The 19,678-nt window shown below is 46.1% G+C and overlaps 1 protein-coding gene across 1 annotated transcript in view; it reads left to right on the forward strand.

Moving 5' to 3' along the window:
- The window catches only part of NUP205 (nucleoporin 205), an 839,084-nt gene that overhangs the window by 371,905 nt on the left and 447,501 nt on the right, over positions 1-19,678 (forward strand). The window contains exons 22-23 of the mRNA XM_085651995.1: positions 1,672-1,796; positions 3,047-3,161. Of these exons, the coding sequence (XP_085508121.1) occupies positions 1,672-1,796; positions 3,047-3,161 (240 nt within the window). The remainder of the gene's footprint in view (positions 1-1,671; positions 1,797-3,046; positions 3,162-19,678) is intronic.

The raw sequence follows: 19,678 nt of genomic DNA on the forward strand, positions 1-19,678 counted from the left end.
AGGTGCTTGCTTCAGAGCTCATTGAAGTGATAAGACCACTTGAATTCGCTTTGACAACATTGGTTGGATGATTCTTTCTGACCTGCGTAGAATGGAGTGTTTCTGCATGACTGAGTTACTTACTATATTTCCTTCATCTGGTTCCAACCAGTGTAGTGTTCTGCGTTTGTGCAGTGGTTTGTTTGTTTCAATAACCTTGCAGTCTTTTCCTGTGTTTTCCTGCCCCTAATCCCGGTCAGATGGGATTGCAGACTTTGTATTCCTTGATAAGTGGCTTTCTTGATTCTTCTGCTGGATGCAGAACCGGTGGCTTTATCTTTCTGCTCTGTCTGACAGTTTTTCAGCTCTTTATCTTTGTTTGGTTTTTAATTGATACCTGATATACAGGTTTTGTGGTTTGGTTTGCTTTACTCTGAAGATGAGTTCAGGCTTAAGAGTTGATGCCTTTTTGGTAGAGGAGTATCTTGTGTATGCTCTCACCATATATGTGCTAATCTGGGGTTTTTCAGCTTCAGCACTATTAAACTTTTAGTTTGCAGATTCCCACCCTCTGTGTCCGATTATTCCTCTGTCGTTTGGGATCATACATTATGCCTATTTCTATGCTCCTCTTATTAATCGTGGTAACTGCTTGTCTTTCAGTCAGATAATAGACGTTGCTTCTGGTTATGGTAAAAGTTGTTTACTTTTGCTAAATTTTAAGCATTCTTAACCATAGTTCGTCATTTCTTGAGCCTTCAGATACTGTGTTTTGCTCTTCAGGTTCCATCTTATAGCCAATGATATTTGATTGGCTCTTCGACCTTTTCGTGTAAACATGGTTGTGCATGACCCTTGGACAAGATTTTTTTTTTTCCTGGGTACTGTCATATTTTTATAGTTCTCCGGGGATGTCATGCTTTGGTATCTGATTCTAAAGTAAGGAATCTGCGACTAGCTGTCTCTATCAAGTTACTTCACATACTAACTAAAAACTCCGTGTTTATTACGACTGAGTCTTATTTCATCTCCATGTTTCTGTTATTATATCCACATACTGAATTATATTTAGTGCTTTTTTGACACAATGGTGTCTTTCATTTTAGCAAGCTGTATCTATCGGCTGTTTCTATATGTGGCTCTACATTTCGAGCACAGAAAATAGTATTGTAAGAAACTGAAGTCAGCGCATCGGCAAGGAGGTGATATGGACTCCGTTGATGTCACATTGCATGTGACGTCGATATGGAGTTACGTGGACATGCTGTGGAAAGTTTCCAGGTTCCATTTACGTGCCTGGGGGAGGATTTTAAAGTAAGGAATCTGCAGCTCGATCCTGTCTCTACCACATACAGCGCTACCAAAGGAAAGTTACTAGTTCATCATTGTTAGGTTCTTGCACTTTGATTAAACAAATCTCTTGACATTCCAGAGTCCCATGTAGGATTATGAACTGTTCCTCCGGGTCCAGGACATGATCCTAGTGGAACTAAAGCTGCTGTATACTCTGACAATTTGCAACATTTGTTTGTCAGAATTGTCATTTTGAAAGATCTCTGGAAATTGCCAAAAAAGATCCAAGCGATGCCACTTATGGCCAAAGACGTTTTTCTAAATATATTGTAGTACCTCATGTTTGAACATGTCATGAATCTGGTCTAATTTGATCTTTATATTTTTTATCCTTCTTAGGTGTGTTAGGCTGTCCACGGACCTGCCTTCATGCTATCTTGAACATTCTGGAGAAGGGAACAGAGGGACGGACTGGACCCACAGCAGTAAAGGAGTCTCCAAATCTTGCAGAGCTTTGTTACCAGGTATACATTTTATTCTCGTCTAGTTTCTCCATCAAGGGAGCTTTGATATTTATCAAAAATAGAATATCTTTGACGCTGAAATCCTGGACAAATTATAGTATTTACCATTTTCCATTATGAAAAGAATGGATAAGTAAAAGAAGTGGGAGAGTCAAAATTTTTGTTTTTTTTAAACGTAAACCCATTTAGAATTTAAATAATGACATCAAGATACATTTGTCTTAGCAGCACTCTTTAATTGGTCTGCCTCTATAACTGACCCCTAATCTAAAAGAAATTAAAAAAAAAAGCTGTAAATTGTGAACATAGTTATCAACCGGTACGTGAAGGCATTTATACATTGCTTTAGGTGCTCATGTGTCTCATAATATACAATGTTGCATGAGCAGTCAAAAATGAATGAGGTTTTCTAAGTTTGGACCATAATTTGTTGCATAGTGTTCAGCTCCTAACTTGCCCACTTTATATTGTTTGACAGGATGGAGCTTTCCTAACACATTCCCACTTTTATTTTTTTTAAGTGTTTTTTTTTGTCCGTGCTCAATTGTTTCACCCATTTTCCCCCTCTCCATCACACTTTTCCTCCTTGCAGCATCCTAACCCTTTATTCTTTATTTCTCAGGTTGTCCACAGGCAAAAGCGTTAGAGAGTCGATATTGTGTTAATTCTCCAAATAGTCTGTTGTGACTAAACATGTTTAGGGATCCAGCCTTGCCTTAACCTAGGTTAATGGAACTACTAGAGCTTGATCCATCCATACATTATTTTATGTGCTGTAGGGTTTAAAGGTTTCCACACATTTTAAATAGTGATGAAACTCAGATCTTAAGAATGTCTGTTCCAAAGTGGTTCCTGTACCCTACTCACGCTTCAGTCTGGTTTTATGGATCACAAGTATTAACTTGCTGTTCTTGCATTTTTCAGTAAGTTTAATTTTATTATTGCCTTAACTTGTGCTGGAATATATCGGTATTTTACTTTATTTGTCTTAAATTCCCACTTGGTAAGTCACTTTGGCTTTTCCAACTTCTGAGATGTCAAATTACCTTTTAAATTTGATGAATTACTCAACTACCTCTTTTTCATACATCTTGTAGTTTGCTGTCTTCATGGTCTTAAAAGAATATTTTCTTGCTAGCTGAAATATGGGTTTTGTGTTATCTGGCTTAGAGCAGAGGAAGCTTGTCAAATTTTATTTACATCAACATTTATGTCCTTGTTTGTAAATGTGCCGTGTTTCTGGCTATCAGGTGATTTACCAGCTGTGTGACTTCTCTGACACATCTGGTCCTACCATGAGGTACCTACGGACCAGCCAGGACTTTCTCTTCACCCAGCTGCAGCACTTGCCATTCTCTGTCAAAGGTAACTCAGTTGCAACATTATATTCTGTGCTGTGAGATTGCGGTTGCCACCTTGCTCTTTGATAACATGACACCACTTTTGCAATCTTGAACTTTCTTTTGATGACATAATTCAATATGTGACGTGTAGTTCTGATTTGAACCAATAACACTAATTCACCCAGTAAAATTGATTGGTAAAAGAAAGTTATGGTATTAGTAATGGTGTGTCCTTAAGAACTGCGTGAGGATGTAACCCTGCAGTACTAGATGAGCAGAGGATGTTGGTTTGCTGAGACCTTTTTGCAAGTGCCAGACATTGCTAGGTGTGAACTTTACGGGTTGTCAGATTTGGTCTTCCAGAGAACTCTGACTATGGATCAAACTGGTTTCTAAATATACTGGATGTGTGTTGCTTGTAGTATTGTGAAACTAGGTGCGCTAGGTCCGTTACGGTTTTTGGCGGACTCAACGAAGGAATTACGTAACTTGCTGGTAGGTGTTAAGGTGTGTTTATTAACAGTTATGACGTAATGAGTGGGCAGTGTGTGATCGTATGCTGAGAAATAAAGATGTCTGTTACAGAGCTCTGTGTGTGATGTATTGATTTGCATTCTTCTGGGCTAGAGAGGACGCTGCACCAATAGCCCCCATCCCCCTTTCAGTACTACACAAATGTGATGGGTAGCGGCAGTTAGGGTGCTCTGAGTGCTGTATTTAGGTCTGAATTCAGGTTGGCTGGGGCCTAGGAGTTGGTTGGTATTGAGGTGACCAACTATTGGCTTGTTGATGAGCTTTTCCCAAAATTAGGCCTGGTAGGGGAGTATGGAGATACTTCGTGACTTCGGGTCTGCTGAAGGTTTTTCAGGAGCGGTGAGATGGTGGTGTGTTTCTAGGGGTCCAGAAAGGTGGATGTAGTGAGTGTGTTGTTGAGGATTGGAGTGAGTCCTTTGGTTAAGATGAAGTGATGGCAGGAATTCAAAGGGTCTCTAGAGTAGATGGAGCACACAATGCTGACAGTCTCCAGAGGGACGATGATGGCCTAGCAAGTCATGGTAGTTTCCAGGATGATGTTCCGAACGGATTGGAGTGTGTGGGGGTGAAGAGGTTCAGTTGGGGTGCAAAGTTGTTGTAGACTGTGTTGAATTTGTTGCTGAAGTATTTGGAGAGCCGAGTTCAGAGTTCCTGTGAGGGGGTGATGGTCGTGAAGTTGGCAGTGGAGGGCGTGAATTCCTTCACTACGGTTAAGAACTCTTCAGATTTGTTGGAGCTTCTTTGTATGTGTTTCGTGAGTGCTGTGCTCTAGGTGGTTCCAAGTCGCTGCTCATAGTTCTGTTGGGGAAAAATAGGTCCAGGAGTGGTTATTTAGGAGGTCCCAGACTTCAGTGGCATATTTGACGAGCAAGCAGGTGTTGAGGAAAGGCATGTCAGGGTGGGGTTGAGTTTTGTGTGTTGTGGTGTCTTGCAAGCTTTGGCAGTGTGCACTGGGTGAGGAGGTTTAGGGGGTGGATTGGGAGAAATGCAGGATAAGTGGCAAACAGCACAGGAGAACGCACCTTTCGTTGGAGAAGGCCAAGTATCATTCCAGGTGTGTTCATGGCAAGGAGAGTGTCTGTTGAGTAGCGTCTTGGACCACGGTGGGAGGGTGGTGGTTCAGGGATCGTGGGATGGGGTGCAGATGAGCTTGCCACGCCCGGCCTTGTATAACTGCACTGCGGCTGCCATTAAGAAGGTCCGAGAGTGGGGTGGAGATCTAGTGGGGGAGGCAGATCAGAAGCGAGCGATGGAAAACGCGATACCAGCAGGTAAAAGCCAGGAATGATAGCAGAAGGCGGCGAAAGAGGTGCAGTTGTAGGCAAAAAGAGGACAAAAACTAAGGCAGAAAAGAGAACACAACAAGGTTCAGAATGAGGAGTGAAAAGTGGGAAAACTGAGTCAAAAGTCAAAAGATCAAAGCAGGGTAAAGTGCTAATGCGAGAGAGACCAGAGAGGGCAGAGTGGAAAGTAGCAGTGGGAGGCAAAAGAGGAGTGAGTGAGAAAGCGTGGGAAAAGATGAAAATATGCAAAAGAGGCAAGCGGTGAGAAATGAGTGAGAGTAGCAGGGATGCTTGAATCCGATGGAGGAAGGCTAGGGGGCCTCAGTCCAGTGTAGCGGAGCGGAACAAGGCCCAAAAGGATCCGGCATCTGTATGTTACTGGAGTTTCTGTGGTGTTTGATCTCATATATTGTCTTGTAGAGTTTAACCCGCCATCAGGAGAACTGGCTTCAAAAAGTTTGTGGCACTTTTTACCTCCCTGGGTTGCTGATTTGATACTTTTCCAATTATAGTAACGGTTAATTATCTAGGTCGTCCCGAATTTCATGTCAAGTAAATTTGTTTTTTTCTGCACACTTTTCATGGCTGCTTTATAGAGCTGTGTTGGAAACTAAATAGTGAGTGAATCTGGGAAGAGAAAGTAATTGGGGAAGAAGCAAGGGATAAAAGGAGGGAATGAGAAAATGAAAGTTGAGAGAGATGGAGAAGTTAACATGTTATGGGACTTCTTCAACATAATGAAATGGTGCTACTGACTCTCTCTCAGTAGTGACTTTATTTAGCTCATACCACTGAATTATATTGCTTGGTACTTGTTTTTCTTTGTAGATCCTAGTTGTTTTTTTAGGAAACTTTTTACCTACTTTATAAGTTCCCATTCGTTCAGCACTGACTGCATTTTACCACTTCCTAAAGTAAGCCTTCACTTCTTGCCTTCTCTAACTCGAGATACATACCCACCTTCTGATAGCATAAAGTTCCCGAAGTGGATGGGGTAGTAATTTAGCCTTTGGAAACCAGTGGTAAAGGACTGTTCTTATAAAGGATACAGCTCACTAACCTTTCACTGCCTCAGAACCCCGGGAAAAGGCTTATATCAATCAAATAGAAGTGTGGCAGAGCTTGGCCCTATGGGTACATAGAATCTTGCTCCCTTTGGAGAGAGATCTGATGGACCGATTACCGGTCTGAACTCAACTGTGTGCTTGAGCCTACAGTTTGTCAGTTTTTTTTTTTTAATTCTCTTTTTATTGAAGACAAATGTTTGTACAATAAGATATCACAGGCAAGTACAGTATCAGCAAAGCACCTAAAACACCATTGTATACAAGTAATGGATAAAATGCAGCACATCAGGGCCTCAAACAGTAGGAGCTGTAATATCCTCAACGGTATTTTGCAGTTCCACTGTGGGAGAAATGCAGAGACCACCCCTAGCAATATTCCATTTTGCCCTTTTATCGTCCCATTTCTTCGGGCACCTCCAGTGTTTAAATATGTCTTTTTCAGCAAGCATGGCTCTAGCCATATCTATGGCCCATTTTGCATATCTCGAAGGGTCATCCGACCCCCATCTCTGAGCAATATTCCTTTTCGCCAGAGCAAACCCCAGCAAAGCCCATGAACGTTCAGTGTGTGTCAGATCCGTGGCTTCCCATGCATCTAATAAACAAATCTGTGGGGACAGCAAAATGGCCTTCCCTCCCACCTTTCCCAGTTCCGAAACTATTCTTGTCCAATAAGGACGTATTCGCGGGCAGTCCCATATTGTATGAAAAAAAGTGCCCATCAATGAACATCCCCAGAATTAGGGTCGGTCCGACGGCCCATCTTAACTAGTGTGTGGGCGGGTAGATAGGAGCAGTGTAAGACCTTAAGTTGGACCAGTCGAAGGCGCATGGGGATGGCGACCACCCGAGGAGAGGCTAGGGCTTCCTACCAGTTGTCGTTCTTTAAATAGCCTACGTCTGTTTCCCTCTGTTGACGGAATTTCACGAGTGGATCAGGCTGATTATTCATGAGCTTTCAGTAAGTTAGTGATATAGCCTTACAGGGGATTGGGTCAGTGCATGCCGAATCTACAGATAGCGGTAAATTTCGGCGTCAGCAAGATGATATTCTGTTTGCAAAGTTGCGAAGGAGACCATACCCCCCCCTGTTTCCACAGGTCGCCCACCAGAAAGAGGCCGATAAGGTCCCATTTGTCAAACCCTGGGTATCTATTTAGCATACCCAACCGTTCAGTGTCCCATAGAGGGTATGCTGCGTAATTATATTGTGTCAACCCATTTTCTGGGTTACTGCATGCCAAATCGATACCGTATGGGCAGTTGGACCCGTCAGATGCAACCTTTTGGGGTTGAAGTAGAGTGCGCGTTGGTAACCTCCGTTCAACATAACCCACCTGTCAGTTCGGATTACTGGTTCTTGAGGTGGGGCAAAGACCCATTGATTTATCACCACCAATTGAGAGGCTCAGTAATAACGCCGTAGGTCAGGCAATGTGATTCCTCCTTCCTCCATCGTACCTCCCCCTAGTGAGTTTGTGTGTGGCTGTGTGGACTTTTGCCATTCCAGAGGAGATCCCTGACTTGGCTCTCTACGCTAGTAAAGTAGGACTCTGGAACCGTATGTGGGGTGTTGTGCAATGTGTAGAGAAAGCGAGGGAGTGTTAGCATCTTAAACAATGCCGCTCTGCCTAGTAGTGTGAGGGGCAACTACCGCCAGTGAATAACGTCTTTGCGAAATCGAACCAAGGGAGGCAGGAGGTTTGCTTCATAGAACAGCTTGGTGTCAAGCGTGATATGGATGACGAGATAGCGGGAGCCTCCATCGGCAACTGGAATAAAGGAGTTCCTGGGCAGCCGTGGGACTGGCCCATGTAACATGGACATGACTGATTTCGTCCAGTTGATGGTGTAACCTGAGTGGGCACGGAAGATGACGAATATATGTAGGATGCAACATATCTAGCACCTGGAGGCCGCCACATATAGTAGTACATCGTCCGCGTAGAGGGAGATTCTGTCTTCATAGTCGTCTGTTCACTTTAAACCTCTGATCTCAGGGTCATCTCTGATCCACGCCGTCAATGGTTCCAGCGCAAGGGCGAAAATAAGGGGTGATAGAGGGCAGCCCTGACTGGTGCCTCTGGGTAAGGCCATTCTATAATATCGAATGCCATTTTGGCATCGAGGAAGAGAAGTGCTGCATCTTCCTGGATAGTGTCAACTCGCCCCAAGACACCATGCAATCGATGCAATTTGTGGGCCGTATTGCGTCCAGGCATAAAGCCGGACTGGTCTGGGTGGTTAAGTTTCCCCAGCACCTGAAGTAGCCGATCGGCCAAAATCTTGGCTAGGATTTTGTTCTCGCCCGTTAATATTGAGATGGGTCGGTAGGACTCACATCTCGTGGCCGGTTTTCCGGGTTTGAGTACGACTACAATATAGGCATGCATCAAATCTTGGGGTAAGGAACCCGACTCAAAGCTTTCAGTGTACACTGCAAGCAAGGTAGGAGCTATCTTGGAGGAGACAAGCTTGAAAAGTTCCATTGGGGCCCATCGCCTTACCAGATTTGATGTCAGTAATGGCAGTCACAAGCTCCTCCTCAGTGAGGTCCCCCTCGAGGGAGTCTCGATCTGCTGGAGAGAGGACCTCGAGCGACATTGTGGCCAGAATGTCACGGGAGTCATGCAAGGTGGTTTGAGTGGTGGAGTAATATATCGTTGTGAAATGAGAAGCAAAGGTTTCTGCGATCTGTTGAGGATCCAACACTAAATCTCCGTCTGTCGTCTCTATAAGGGGCACCCATCTTTGTGCCGAGTCTCACTTTTCCAGCCATGCCAGCATTTTGCCGGTGGAGTCGCCCAGCTCATACATCCTATGTGCCGTCGCCATGTATTTAGCCCTGACCGTTTCTTCGGCTATTTGTCGGTAATCTAAACACTTCAGGTGCAGGGCATGAATGGAGTACTCATTGTCATCAATCGCTACCTCACCTTCCAGGTCGCTGATTTCCTGTTCTAGGGCAGTCAGTCTGGCCGTACGTTCCTTCTTATGTCCCACCGTAAGGGAGAGTGCCTGTCCCTTGACCACTGCTCCAAATGCACCCCATAGTATGCCACTGGATTGAACTGACTGTGTGTTTACCGTGAAGAAGTGATTCACCCCTTCCAGAAGAGTAGTCCGAATCTTCGGGACCTTCAGACTCCACGGGTTAATAGTGAGGGTGAGGCGGGAGTGTTCTCGGGTTATTGAAAGCTGTGTGGAGAGAAGGGAGTGGTTGGAATTGCCACGGGCCATAAGGGAGGCTTCCCTATAATAGGGAAGATCTACTGTGTGTGTGAAGAGGTGGTCAATGTGAGATTGGCTACCATGTGCTCCGGAGTGAAAGGTAAAGCCCTGTGTTAGGGGTTTAAAATGTCTCCATAGATCCACAAGGCTGAGCTCCTCAAGGAAGTCCTTTAAAGCGGACGTGCCAGGACCCTCCACTCGAGGGGGTCGTCTATGTTGCCATCCACTGCTAGATTAAAATCCCCTCCAATCACCAGCGAGCCAGGTGGAAGTCCCACTAGTAGCTTACCCAGGTCTGAGAGAGTGGCTGCCTTAAGAGTAGAAGGGACATATACGGAGACAATATTAAGGAGAATCCCTTCCCATGTACCCGCTAAAGCCGTGTATCTGCCCAAGTCATCAGTCCAGACCTTGTTCGGGATGAAGGGGCATTGCTTGCGAATAAGAATGCCCATCCCTCTAGAGCTGGATGTGAACCCGGAATGTGTTGCTAGTCTATAAACCAACGATCAGGCGCCCTGCAGCTGTTCCCCTAGAGGTGTGTCTCCTGAAGTAGTGCGACATCAGGAGCATGCCGTTTGAGATAGTGAAGACCAACCCCCGCTTCACTTTGTCACCTAGCCGGTTTATATTCCAAGTGACGATGCGGAGAGTCCACAGTCCCCCAGGGGCTGATAGAGGTTAAAGTTAGGTATGACCTTACTCTCTAAAGTGGTAGCTTGGTCGAGCAGTAAGGCAGTACCATAGGACAGTGTAAAGCATTTGTTGTACACACTCAGTCAGCAAATGGTCTCTCGCACTCAATAACTGAACTCTAGGCCAATGGTTTATATATATAAAATATATGCTTGTTTTATTTTTAGAACCACAAAGGGAATAAAAATATACTTTCTCAGAATGAGAGGTTGAATATAAAGGCCCTGGGTACCTAGGGTACCATTTACCAGGGGCTGACATGTGGCTAGGGTTTGCCAATTTGGAGTTTGTGTGTTTTAAGGAAGGAACATAGGACCTGGGCACCTGATTGGCAGGAGTCCAGGGTACACTTAATCAAAGTACATTCTGCAATTTAGCAAAAAGTGGGGGCATACCATGTAAGAAAGATGGCACTTTCTCACAACTCCCAGACCTGCACCAGCGCGGCATCTCCCGTGGCCAGCAACCTCACCAAACCCCGGAGGACCTGGCTACCTTTTGGCTCTAAGCCCCTGGGACTCCCATGAGTAGAGGCTCTACTCAGAAACCTATTTCTAACCCCTGGCAGCAGCCCGGAACCGCGAACCCAGCAAACTCTGCATCAGCCAAGCCTGGCCAGTGCCGGAGTGGACAAAGACCCTGAGGACGACCCCACGGCGACTGTGACCCCGAGTCCGGCACCCAAGGACCCCCCTCGACATTCCGGAAGAAGCCTGCAGCCTCGGAACAAGGTGCCCCCCCAACCGCGATCAACAAGAGGGTAAGATTTCCGACATCAAAAGGCACCCCTGCACCCGGCGCCCTGCGGCCCCCTGTGCCCAATCCCGGGGTACCCACCTAACCTACAACTACCCAACTTACCTCTCGAAGTGGTGGTGGCACCTGAAGCATCCTCGTCCCCGAGCTGGCAGCCTTTTTCCAAACCGGAACATTCCCATTGATTTCCACTGAGCGCCCGACGGCTCAAAAGCACCCTGCTCCCAGCCGCCCGAGTGGCCCTGGCAGTGCAATCTCTACACTAGCCTACTTCCCCACTTGCCCTGAGTGAGTGACCAGGAGCCCAGCTCCCACAGCCGCGTGGCCTGCTAGTCAGCAGCCACCAAACCAGGCCCCCCTATTCCTCATAGGCTAACATTGGGCCTAACTCTCTCTGCACCCGGCCGTCCTGAAACCGCTGAGGGTGAACCGACTGTACCTACCTGACACTGGGAGACCCCTGAGTCTATGCCCCGAACTTCAACTCTGCCAGTCGAGAACTTACCCTTAAACCGCGATCTTCATTTTTCTCATAGGGTAACATTGGCTGGCTTTTTCTTGGAAATTCTTCTAAGTGTGAACTTTTCAAAACTCAAAATATTCACCAAAAATCACCCGAGTACCAAAAACGAATTTACTCACCTGCTCTTAGGTGAGCTCCCAGTGCTGGATCTTGGTGCCCAGCACTGACTCTGAAAAGTACCCACAACTACACTTACCTTTAACTCCTTTTTCTTCCATAGGAAACCATTGACTGCTTTTCTGTGAAATTTCTTGTTGATTTCTGCAATCTTGAAATATTCTTTTAAAATCGTACAATTTCTGTAAACGTAATTACTTACCTGTTTCTGATAAAGACCCCAGTGCTGAGTCTAGGTACTCAGACCTGGATTACAAAAGTAACGATAAAGTACTCTACCTGCAACTTGAATTTCTTGCCATAGAGATCCATTGAATGTTTTCTTTGAAATATTTTCTAAGTGTCAACTTTTGAAATAGCTAAATATTATTTAAAAATCAGTACAGTAATTAAGTCGACTTTCACCACTTGATTCTGAATATTGTCCCAGGGCTGGATCTAGGAGCCAGACCTGGAATTCCAAAAGTAATCTGAAAATTAATTTATTACAAATAACCTGAATTTACCATTGAGCTTAATGCACTGTTATGTTTAGGAAATAGGATTGTTTATTGCAACCAACTGTGACTATTTACAAAAATCCATTGCTTATTGCAAAAGTATTTATATTCAACCTCTCATTCTGAGAAAGTATATTTTTATTCCCTTTGTGGTTCTAAAAATAAAACAAGCATATATTTTATATATATAAACCGTTGGCCTAGAGTTCAGTTATTGAGTGTGTGAGACCATTTGCTGACTGAGTGTGTACAACAAATGCTTTACACTGTCCTCTGGTACTGCCTTACTGCTCGACCAAGCTACCACTTTAGAGAGTAAGGTCATACCTAACTTTAACCTCTATCAGCCCCTGGGGGACTGTGGACTCTGTACACCCTGTACCTATTAGGGAACAGTATATACAGAGCCACTTTCTCACATTGGTGGCAGCGGTGGGATACAAACTTGCATTTGTTGGACTACTTGGTTACCATCTGATCACACGACAGAACTCTTAAAAATTGCCTTTAGAATTCTGATTGGTCTTTCCAAAATTACTAAGTCTTGCTAGGGCCTTGCTTAAGTCCCATTAGAATTTAGAACAATAAAAGTCACTATAGTCAGGGTAGAGGGTTAGAACTGCCAGGTTAGAATGTCTCAAACAAACCCAGCTATTAGTGATAATAATAACATGGACCTGGTGGAGGAGCTCGACCTCACACCTTACTTACACTTGTCTTTCAAGGAATTGAGGTCCTTATGTAAACTTAAAAAATTACAAATGGGTCTGCATCCAACCAAACTAGGGCTCCAGGAGCTCTTGGCTGAGTATGCTAAGGACCACCCATCTGAACATGGTGATGGCCAGTCAGATGAGGAAAGGGAAGCAGAAGAGGTTGACAACAATCCCCCTGGGCTGTTCCCTAGGGAGGAGAGGGCACCCATACCCTCCCTCTCAAGAATTAGCATCTGGGAACCTAGAGACTACACAGGTGGCTCTGGTCCCAGAGAGAATACTGGGGGACCCCCCAGTGAAGAGGACAGCCTTGTGAGACTGGCCAAGAGATTAGAGCTAGAGTCCAGGCTCCTGGCTCTAGAAAAAGAAAGGAGAGATGGGTTTAGCACCCATCAATGGTGGCAGCAATAACAAAAACAAGCATTTGCAATGCAATAGGTGTCGCATTTACGTGAGTTTAAACTGTTGGCATTGTTAATGACAATGCCTTTTATTTATGTTTTAAAAACGAAAACAAAAATAAAAGGCATTGTTATTTGCAATGTCAATAGCTGAAACTTGCGTAAGTGCAAGACCTATTGCATTGCAAATGCTTGTAGCTCAGTGGGCTATGGTGCCTGCTGCAGAAATCCGCACTTAACCTCAAGGCCACACCTCTTGAAGTTATTTAAATGAGTTCCATTGTTAACGTCAGAAAACTCAGACCTCTCTCTTGCACCTGAAACGTACCACACTGCCAGGGTTGCCACCTTCCCAAAGGAAACATACCAGTCAGGTGTTGTTGTGTTAAGAGTCTGTGAAAGGCCCGGGCATGATACTAAATGTGACTTTAAACAAAATCGTATATATTAATTAATAGCATCACTTTACTGTCTCTGTTTTCTTTAATTATTAGCCCAGGACCGTTAGCGGCTCCCTCGAACACATACAAAAAAGTGCTTTCTACTCATGTTTGCTGTTTCAAGTATGTACAGGCAATGGGGAAAATACCTGCTTTCGGTTATTTTGCTTATTTTTGTACCTTCCAAGGCGTTAAACTACCGTCGGTGCCAATAGAAAACCGGACGTGGGCAGCCCTACACGCTGCCCGCTGATCAGGTGAGGGCGGCTCCATAGCCCGTGTCAGAACCGCTCCGTATGTCTTAGGCTGTCCTCGAAGCTATCACCGCTGGAATAAGTAATATCAAACCCTGGCTTTAATATGTGGGAAAAGGGCAGCATTGAGGTTTGGGTGGACAATTTCTTACTGCGAGTGAAACGGCGGGCCCCCAAATATAAAATCACAATTAACGGCTAAGACTTCGAAGATGAAAACAAGTAAACCGCGTGTATGTTTTTTTAATTTTTACTTTTGAGTTTGTTCGCGTTTCACTTTTCTAGTTATTTTTTATTTTTACAGATTATTATAGAATTCTTTTAATGTTCCTCTGGTCTTTCTCGAACACGCGACATCGAGAGGTAAGGAGGGGGTGAGGGCAGGAAAGCGAGGGAGTGAGTGGAAGGGGACTGTTTAGGGTGGGAGAGCAATCAAGACAAGAGTGAGTAGGTTAATGAGAGCGGTGCGGGAGAGACAGGGAGAGGTGAAGAGACAATGTGGGCGACAACGGAAGGGAGAAAGATTAATAGACAGAGAGGCACAGAAAGGACCCAGGAGAGGAAGCGAGGATTACAGGAAAAAGAAAGATAATTATGGTGTGTGTGCGAGAGAGTTGAGAGCGAAAGATACAGGAAGAGAGAGAGCGGAACACACAGATGTTGAGAGATTGAGGGGTGACAACGAAAGATTGCGTGAGAGACAGAAAGAGGAAACGTGAAGATGAGAGAGAGTCTAGAGAAAGAGAATGGGAGAAGGAATCAAGGGGGTAAGAATCCAATGAGATAGAGAACAAGCGCTAGTAATGTTGCCAATTGTGGGTGTGCCGGCAGAGGAGGATGGGTCTGCGCAGCAAAAGAAAGTGATCGCGATCAAAGCGAAAGTGATCGCTTGGACGGGAGCGCTGCGTGTGGCAACTGCAAGCACGTGAGTGGTGCGCGCGCAGCAGTGATTGGCGGCTGCGCGCGTGCACGCTCACGTGCACTGTAGCTTTAGGCCACGGCAGCACTTTGAAAAGCCCAGTTATAAAATGTCTCTTCGAGCCTTTGGCACTCGTGGTGTGTGTGTGTGTGGGGGGGGGGGGGCACGGTCTGCTAACAAGATCTAATCTGCAAGATTCCCCGAATACTCGGAGAATAATGCAGGATTGTTGTAGGGGCAGGAAACAGTGTTTACTTTGTGCAAGAAAACACCGGTGTTTATTTTTGGGACTCAGGCTTAATTTCTCACCAGACTTTGATTCAGAGTAAGCGATAGAAAGGCAGAAAAGAGAAAGAGAGATTAAGAGAAACCCAACATGACAGAAAGTGGGAAGATAGTGATGAACGTGAACATGAAAGAGATAAAGAGTGCGTAGAGAGGTGTAAAACAAAGGCATAAGGTGAAATAAAAGAAGAAAACTAGGCAGCTTTAGTATTCGGCAACCCTGGCATTCAGTAGCCCCGAGATTGGGCTCCTTGGAAAAACATTTCGCCCCAGCACTTGCTTTATTATTGTGTTCATTTGTCTGGCAGCAAGAGGGGCGGGTGCGTGGGCAGAGCGCCGAGATGCCAACAGATCCACGGGCTTGGCTTCCGCTCCTCTGGTGCTTCCCACCCAGAAACACCCGAGGTGAAGTACCATTTTGAGTGGGACAGAGGGCATCAGAAATATGAAGTTGCTACATAAATTTGAGATCGCGTAGGCAAAACCAGCAACAGGGTGCAATATGACCCGTGGGAAGGCAAGGTGGGGGCATAACCAGTATCTTCTGTCACTATGGTAACTAATTATGTTTTATAAACAAAATGTGACCGTTTTAAAATAGCACTTAGTAACAGATGCTTATCTACTGATGTTTAGTCGGTTTAGAGTACCAATCTTAGAGGTAAGAAAGGCTTTGTCGGTTCTGTCAGGAACCTGAGATTATCGTGCGTCGTGTTAGAAGCGAGCCCTTAACCGGCCCAGCCCAGGAAGCAGGTGACAATGTCCATGCCTTCCCGGGCAGGTCAAAGGGCAGCACAAAGAAGTGTGTGATTCCAAGCGAGAACTGGCAGCTCTGACTGAATTTTAGTGACATGGCTGCCCTGCTGTGGAAGGATCGCGATCCCCCAAAAAGAACACAAGACATTTCAGAACAGAGACACAATCCACCCATTTTGCGCTAGATGCACTTTGCTCGTTTTCCTTCAGCTTGTTTCCAATTCGTGACGCTTGTGTGCAATGGCAAGTATAGAAATAAAAAACAGTCAAATGCTTCCACGCTCGCTTTCAAGTCAAAATTCCCACACAGTTGATACTAGGTTTTATTTAAGGACTAGTGCTATAAACTGGAAAATCATCCCGTGCCTCAAGTCCACAGATTCGTGGGCACCAGTGCCCGCACCAAGTGTGCAACAGAGCGATGCAGCTGCAAAATGCTCCTTCCCAAATATAAACGCGGGAGGCGTTTTCCAGCTCAAACTGCAGCACTCTTAACCGTGCTAAGTCTGCCGAGGATCAAACCACGGCGTATACAGGCAGCGCGAAAGACTTAAAAGAAACAGCATCTGTTTTGAATTTGTCATTTGGAAAACGAAGTTCGTTCACACTAGCTTCTGTTTCCCCGGAGCAACACAGGAACAGGTTCAGACTGCTGCACAGAGGTTCTTATAGACAGAAAGGTTGCTGTGGAGTCGGCGGATTTAAGAAGGGGCGCAGGCCTCGTCGCCATCCAGCAGAACACATGGTGAGGTTTTACCGACACAACTGAACCACAACTGCCGACAAAAAACAGAGAGGTGGCACGAGTGCAGGTTCGGATGTCCATGTCCGAAGTGATGGAGTCGGGTTAGGTGGACGCCGGTCACAAGTAAGGGGCCGCAGTTCACAATTTGCTAATGTAGTGTTGAACAACCGATGAATGAGTGAATTAACACGTGCCAGTAACTTGTGAGCGGCGACGAACCGACAGCGTTTTAACCAGGGTTTGCGCTACACTGGTTAAAGGTTCGTTGTAACATTGTATCCATTCACTTCATTAAAGGCAAGGCGGGGCCACGACCACAGTGTCTGTTTTATGGATGGTCTGCACAGCAGCACGAAGAAATGCAAGAACCAGACGTGCAAAAGCCAGCGTCACAACTTGTCACTAATTCGACTAACACAGATTCCACGTGTGGCTGTACTGTCGGTGTACACAAGGTACTTTCCTGTTTAGCGCCCTCTTGAAAGTCCCCCTGTCACGCGTTATACTGGGCGCTTTCCATGTAAAATCCATTGTTAAACCTTTAACGCACGTGCGCACCTTTGTTGCCCCTTCCCGGGATGCCTCACACGAGCCTTCCAGACGGGCAGCGTCTGTAATGTTGAAAGTTTGCGTCCAAGAGCCGTGGGAGAGGTGGGCGTGGTGCGTGCGGTAAATTACTCATTAATCTGTTAGAAACATTATGCAGATGCACTTAAACAAGGGCCGTCCATCTGGGCATTCATTTTAACACAAACAAACTCTCACACACAATAATCGCAATGAAAGACATGAGATATCTGACAACAAGTGAGCTCAGCTGTCACACTGTCACCCACCAGCAGCAAAAGAAAGTGATCGCGATCGCGATCAAAGCGAAAGTGATCGCTTGGACGGGAGCGCTGCGTGTGGCAACTGCAAGCACGTGAGTGGTGCGCGCGCAGCAGTGATTGGCGGCTGCGCGCGTGCACGCTCACGTGCACTGTAGCTTTAGGCCACGGCAGCACTTTGAAAAGCCCAGTTATAAAATGTCTCTTCGAGCCTTTGGCTCGCGAGACCTAATAAGGATAGGGAGGAAACTTCTGACCTTCAAACCCCCAAAGGGATTGTCCCTAAATTTGAGGAAGGTGATGATATCACCAAATGGTTCACAGCCTTTGAGAGGGCTTGTGATATCACAAAAGTGAAGAAACCTCTCTGGGGGGCCCTCCTGTGGGAACTGTTCTCTGGTAACTGCAGAGACAGGCTTCTGACCCTTTCTGGGCCAGAGGCAGGATCCTATGACCTCATGAAGAAAGCTCTGATTGAGGGATTTGGATTCACCACTGAGGAGTATAGAATTAGATTCAGGGGGGCTCACAAATCCCAGACCCAGTCCTGGATTGATTTTGTAGATTTCTCAGTGAAGACACTGGATCGTTGGTTAGCTGGACATGGTGTGCAGGATTTTACTGGATTGGACAATTTATTCATGAAGGAACATATTTTGAGTAACTGCACAAATGAAAAGTTGCATCAGCATTTGGTTGACCTAGGTCTAATTTCTCCCCAAGAATTGGGAAAGAAGGCAGACCACTGGGTCAAGACTAGGGTGACCAAGACAACCACTGGGGGTGACCAAAAGAAAGTGGTCACAAAACCTCCCCAGGGGAAAGGTGGTGAGAATCCCCAAGATAAAAAGTCTGAGTCTTCCAAAGGGCCCCAAAAACCTGTCCAGGTGGATGGGACCCAAACTACTCCCTATGTGCCCCAACCATATAGGGGGAAGAACTTTGATCCCTTAAAGGCCTGGTGTAATACCTGTAAAAAGCAGGGACACCTAACTGTAGCTTGCCCCCAAAACAAAGCCCCTAAGGCACCCAGTACAGCTACTCCTGGGGCAGCAAGCATACAAATGGGATCAGAGATGTACCCTGAGCAAATCTGGGAACACACTGAAGCAAGTTTAGTCTCCTTGGGAGAAGTGGAGTTTGCCACTGTAGCTGTGTGGCCCCCCAACTTAAAGAAATACTTACAGTACCCCTGGGTGAATGGAACTAGGGTAGAAGCTCTGAGGGATACAGGTGCCAGTGTCACTATGGTGAAAGACACACTGGTTTCCCCTGAGCAATACTTGATTGGGAAGTCTTACCCAGTCACCAACGCTGACAGTGTCACCACTAGTCATCCCATGGCCATGGTAACATTAGGCTGGGGGGGGGGAGGTTACTGGCCTGAAACAGGTAGTGGTCTCTCCAAAGTTGCCAGCTGCCTGTCTGCTTGGAAATGATCTGGAAACCTCAGCCTGGGCTGAGGTTGAACTGAAGGCCCATGCAGCCATGCTGGGCATCCCTGAATTGGTGTGTGTGCAAACCAGAGCACAGAGCAAGAGGAAGGGTGAAAAAGTAGGTCTGGAGTCTGGAATAATGGCCCAGCCAACCAAGAGAAAAGGAAAGAAGACTGGGGAACCAGCTTCTACACAGCAAACCATTCAGGACCCCTCTCCCCAGGGAGAGGATTTGGATACCCCTGAGGGAACTGAGTCCATGGAGCTTGACCCTTACCAGGTTGAACTCTTGGGCCCAGGGGGACCCTCTAGGGAATAGCTGTGCCAGGGTCAGCGAGACTGTCCCACTCTTGAAAGCCTGAGGCAGCAAGCTGTTTCAGAAGCCAGGGGAGATGCCAGTGGTACCCACGGAGCTTATTGGGAAGAGGGATTACTGTATGCTGAGGCAAGAAACCCCACTCCTGGAGCCACCAGGAGGGTGGTAGTGCCACAGAAGTACAGGGAGTTCCTCCTAACTTTGGCTCATGACATCCCCCTAGCTGGATATCTGGGGCAATCCAAAACTTGGGAAAGGCTAGTGAGTCACTTCTACTGGCCCCAGATGCACCAAAAGGTGAAGGAGTTTGTCAGCTCCTGTGTCACCTATCAGGCCAGTGGCAAGACAGGTGGCCACCCAAAGGCCCCCCTCATTCCACTACCAGTGGTGGGGGTCCCCTTTGAAAGGGTAGGAGTGGACATTGTGGGTCCACTTGAGCCACCCACAGCCTCAGGGAACAAGTTTATTCTAGTGGTAGTGGATCATGCCACTAGGTACCCTGAAGCAATTCCCCTTAGGACTACTACAGCTCCTGCAGTAGCCAAGGCCCTCCTGGGTGTCTTCACCAGGGTGGGTTTTCCTAAGGAGGTGGTTTCAGACAGAGGTTCCAACTTCATGTCTGCTTACCTAACACACATGTGGAAGGAGTGTGGGATGCAGTATAAGTTTACTACCCCCTACCACCCACAAACCAATGGCCTTGTTGAGAGATTCAACAAGACATTGAAAGGTATGCT

Source organism: Triturus cristatus, chromosome 4_1 (assembly GCF_964204655.1).
Source record: "Triturus cristatus chromosome 4_1, aTriCri1.1, whole genome shotgun sequence".
NCBI lineage: Eukaryota > Metazoa > Chordata > Amphibia > Caudata > Salamandridae > Triturus > Triturus cristatus.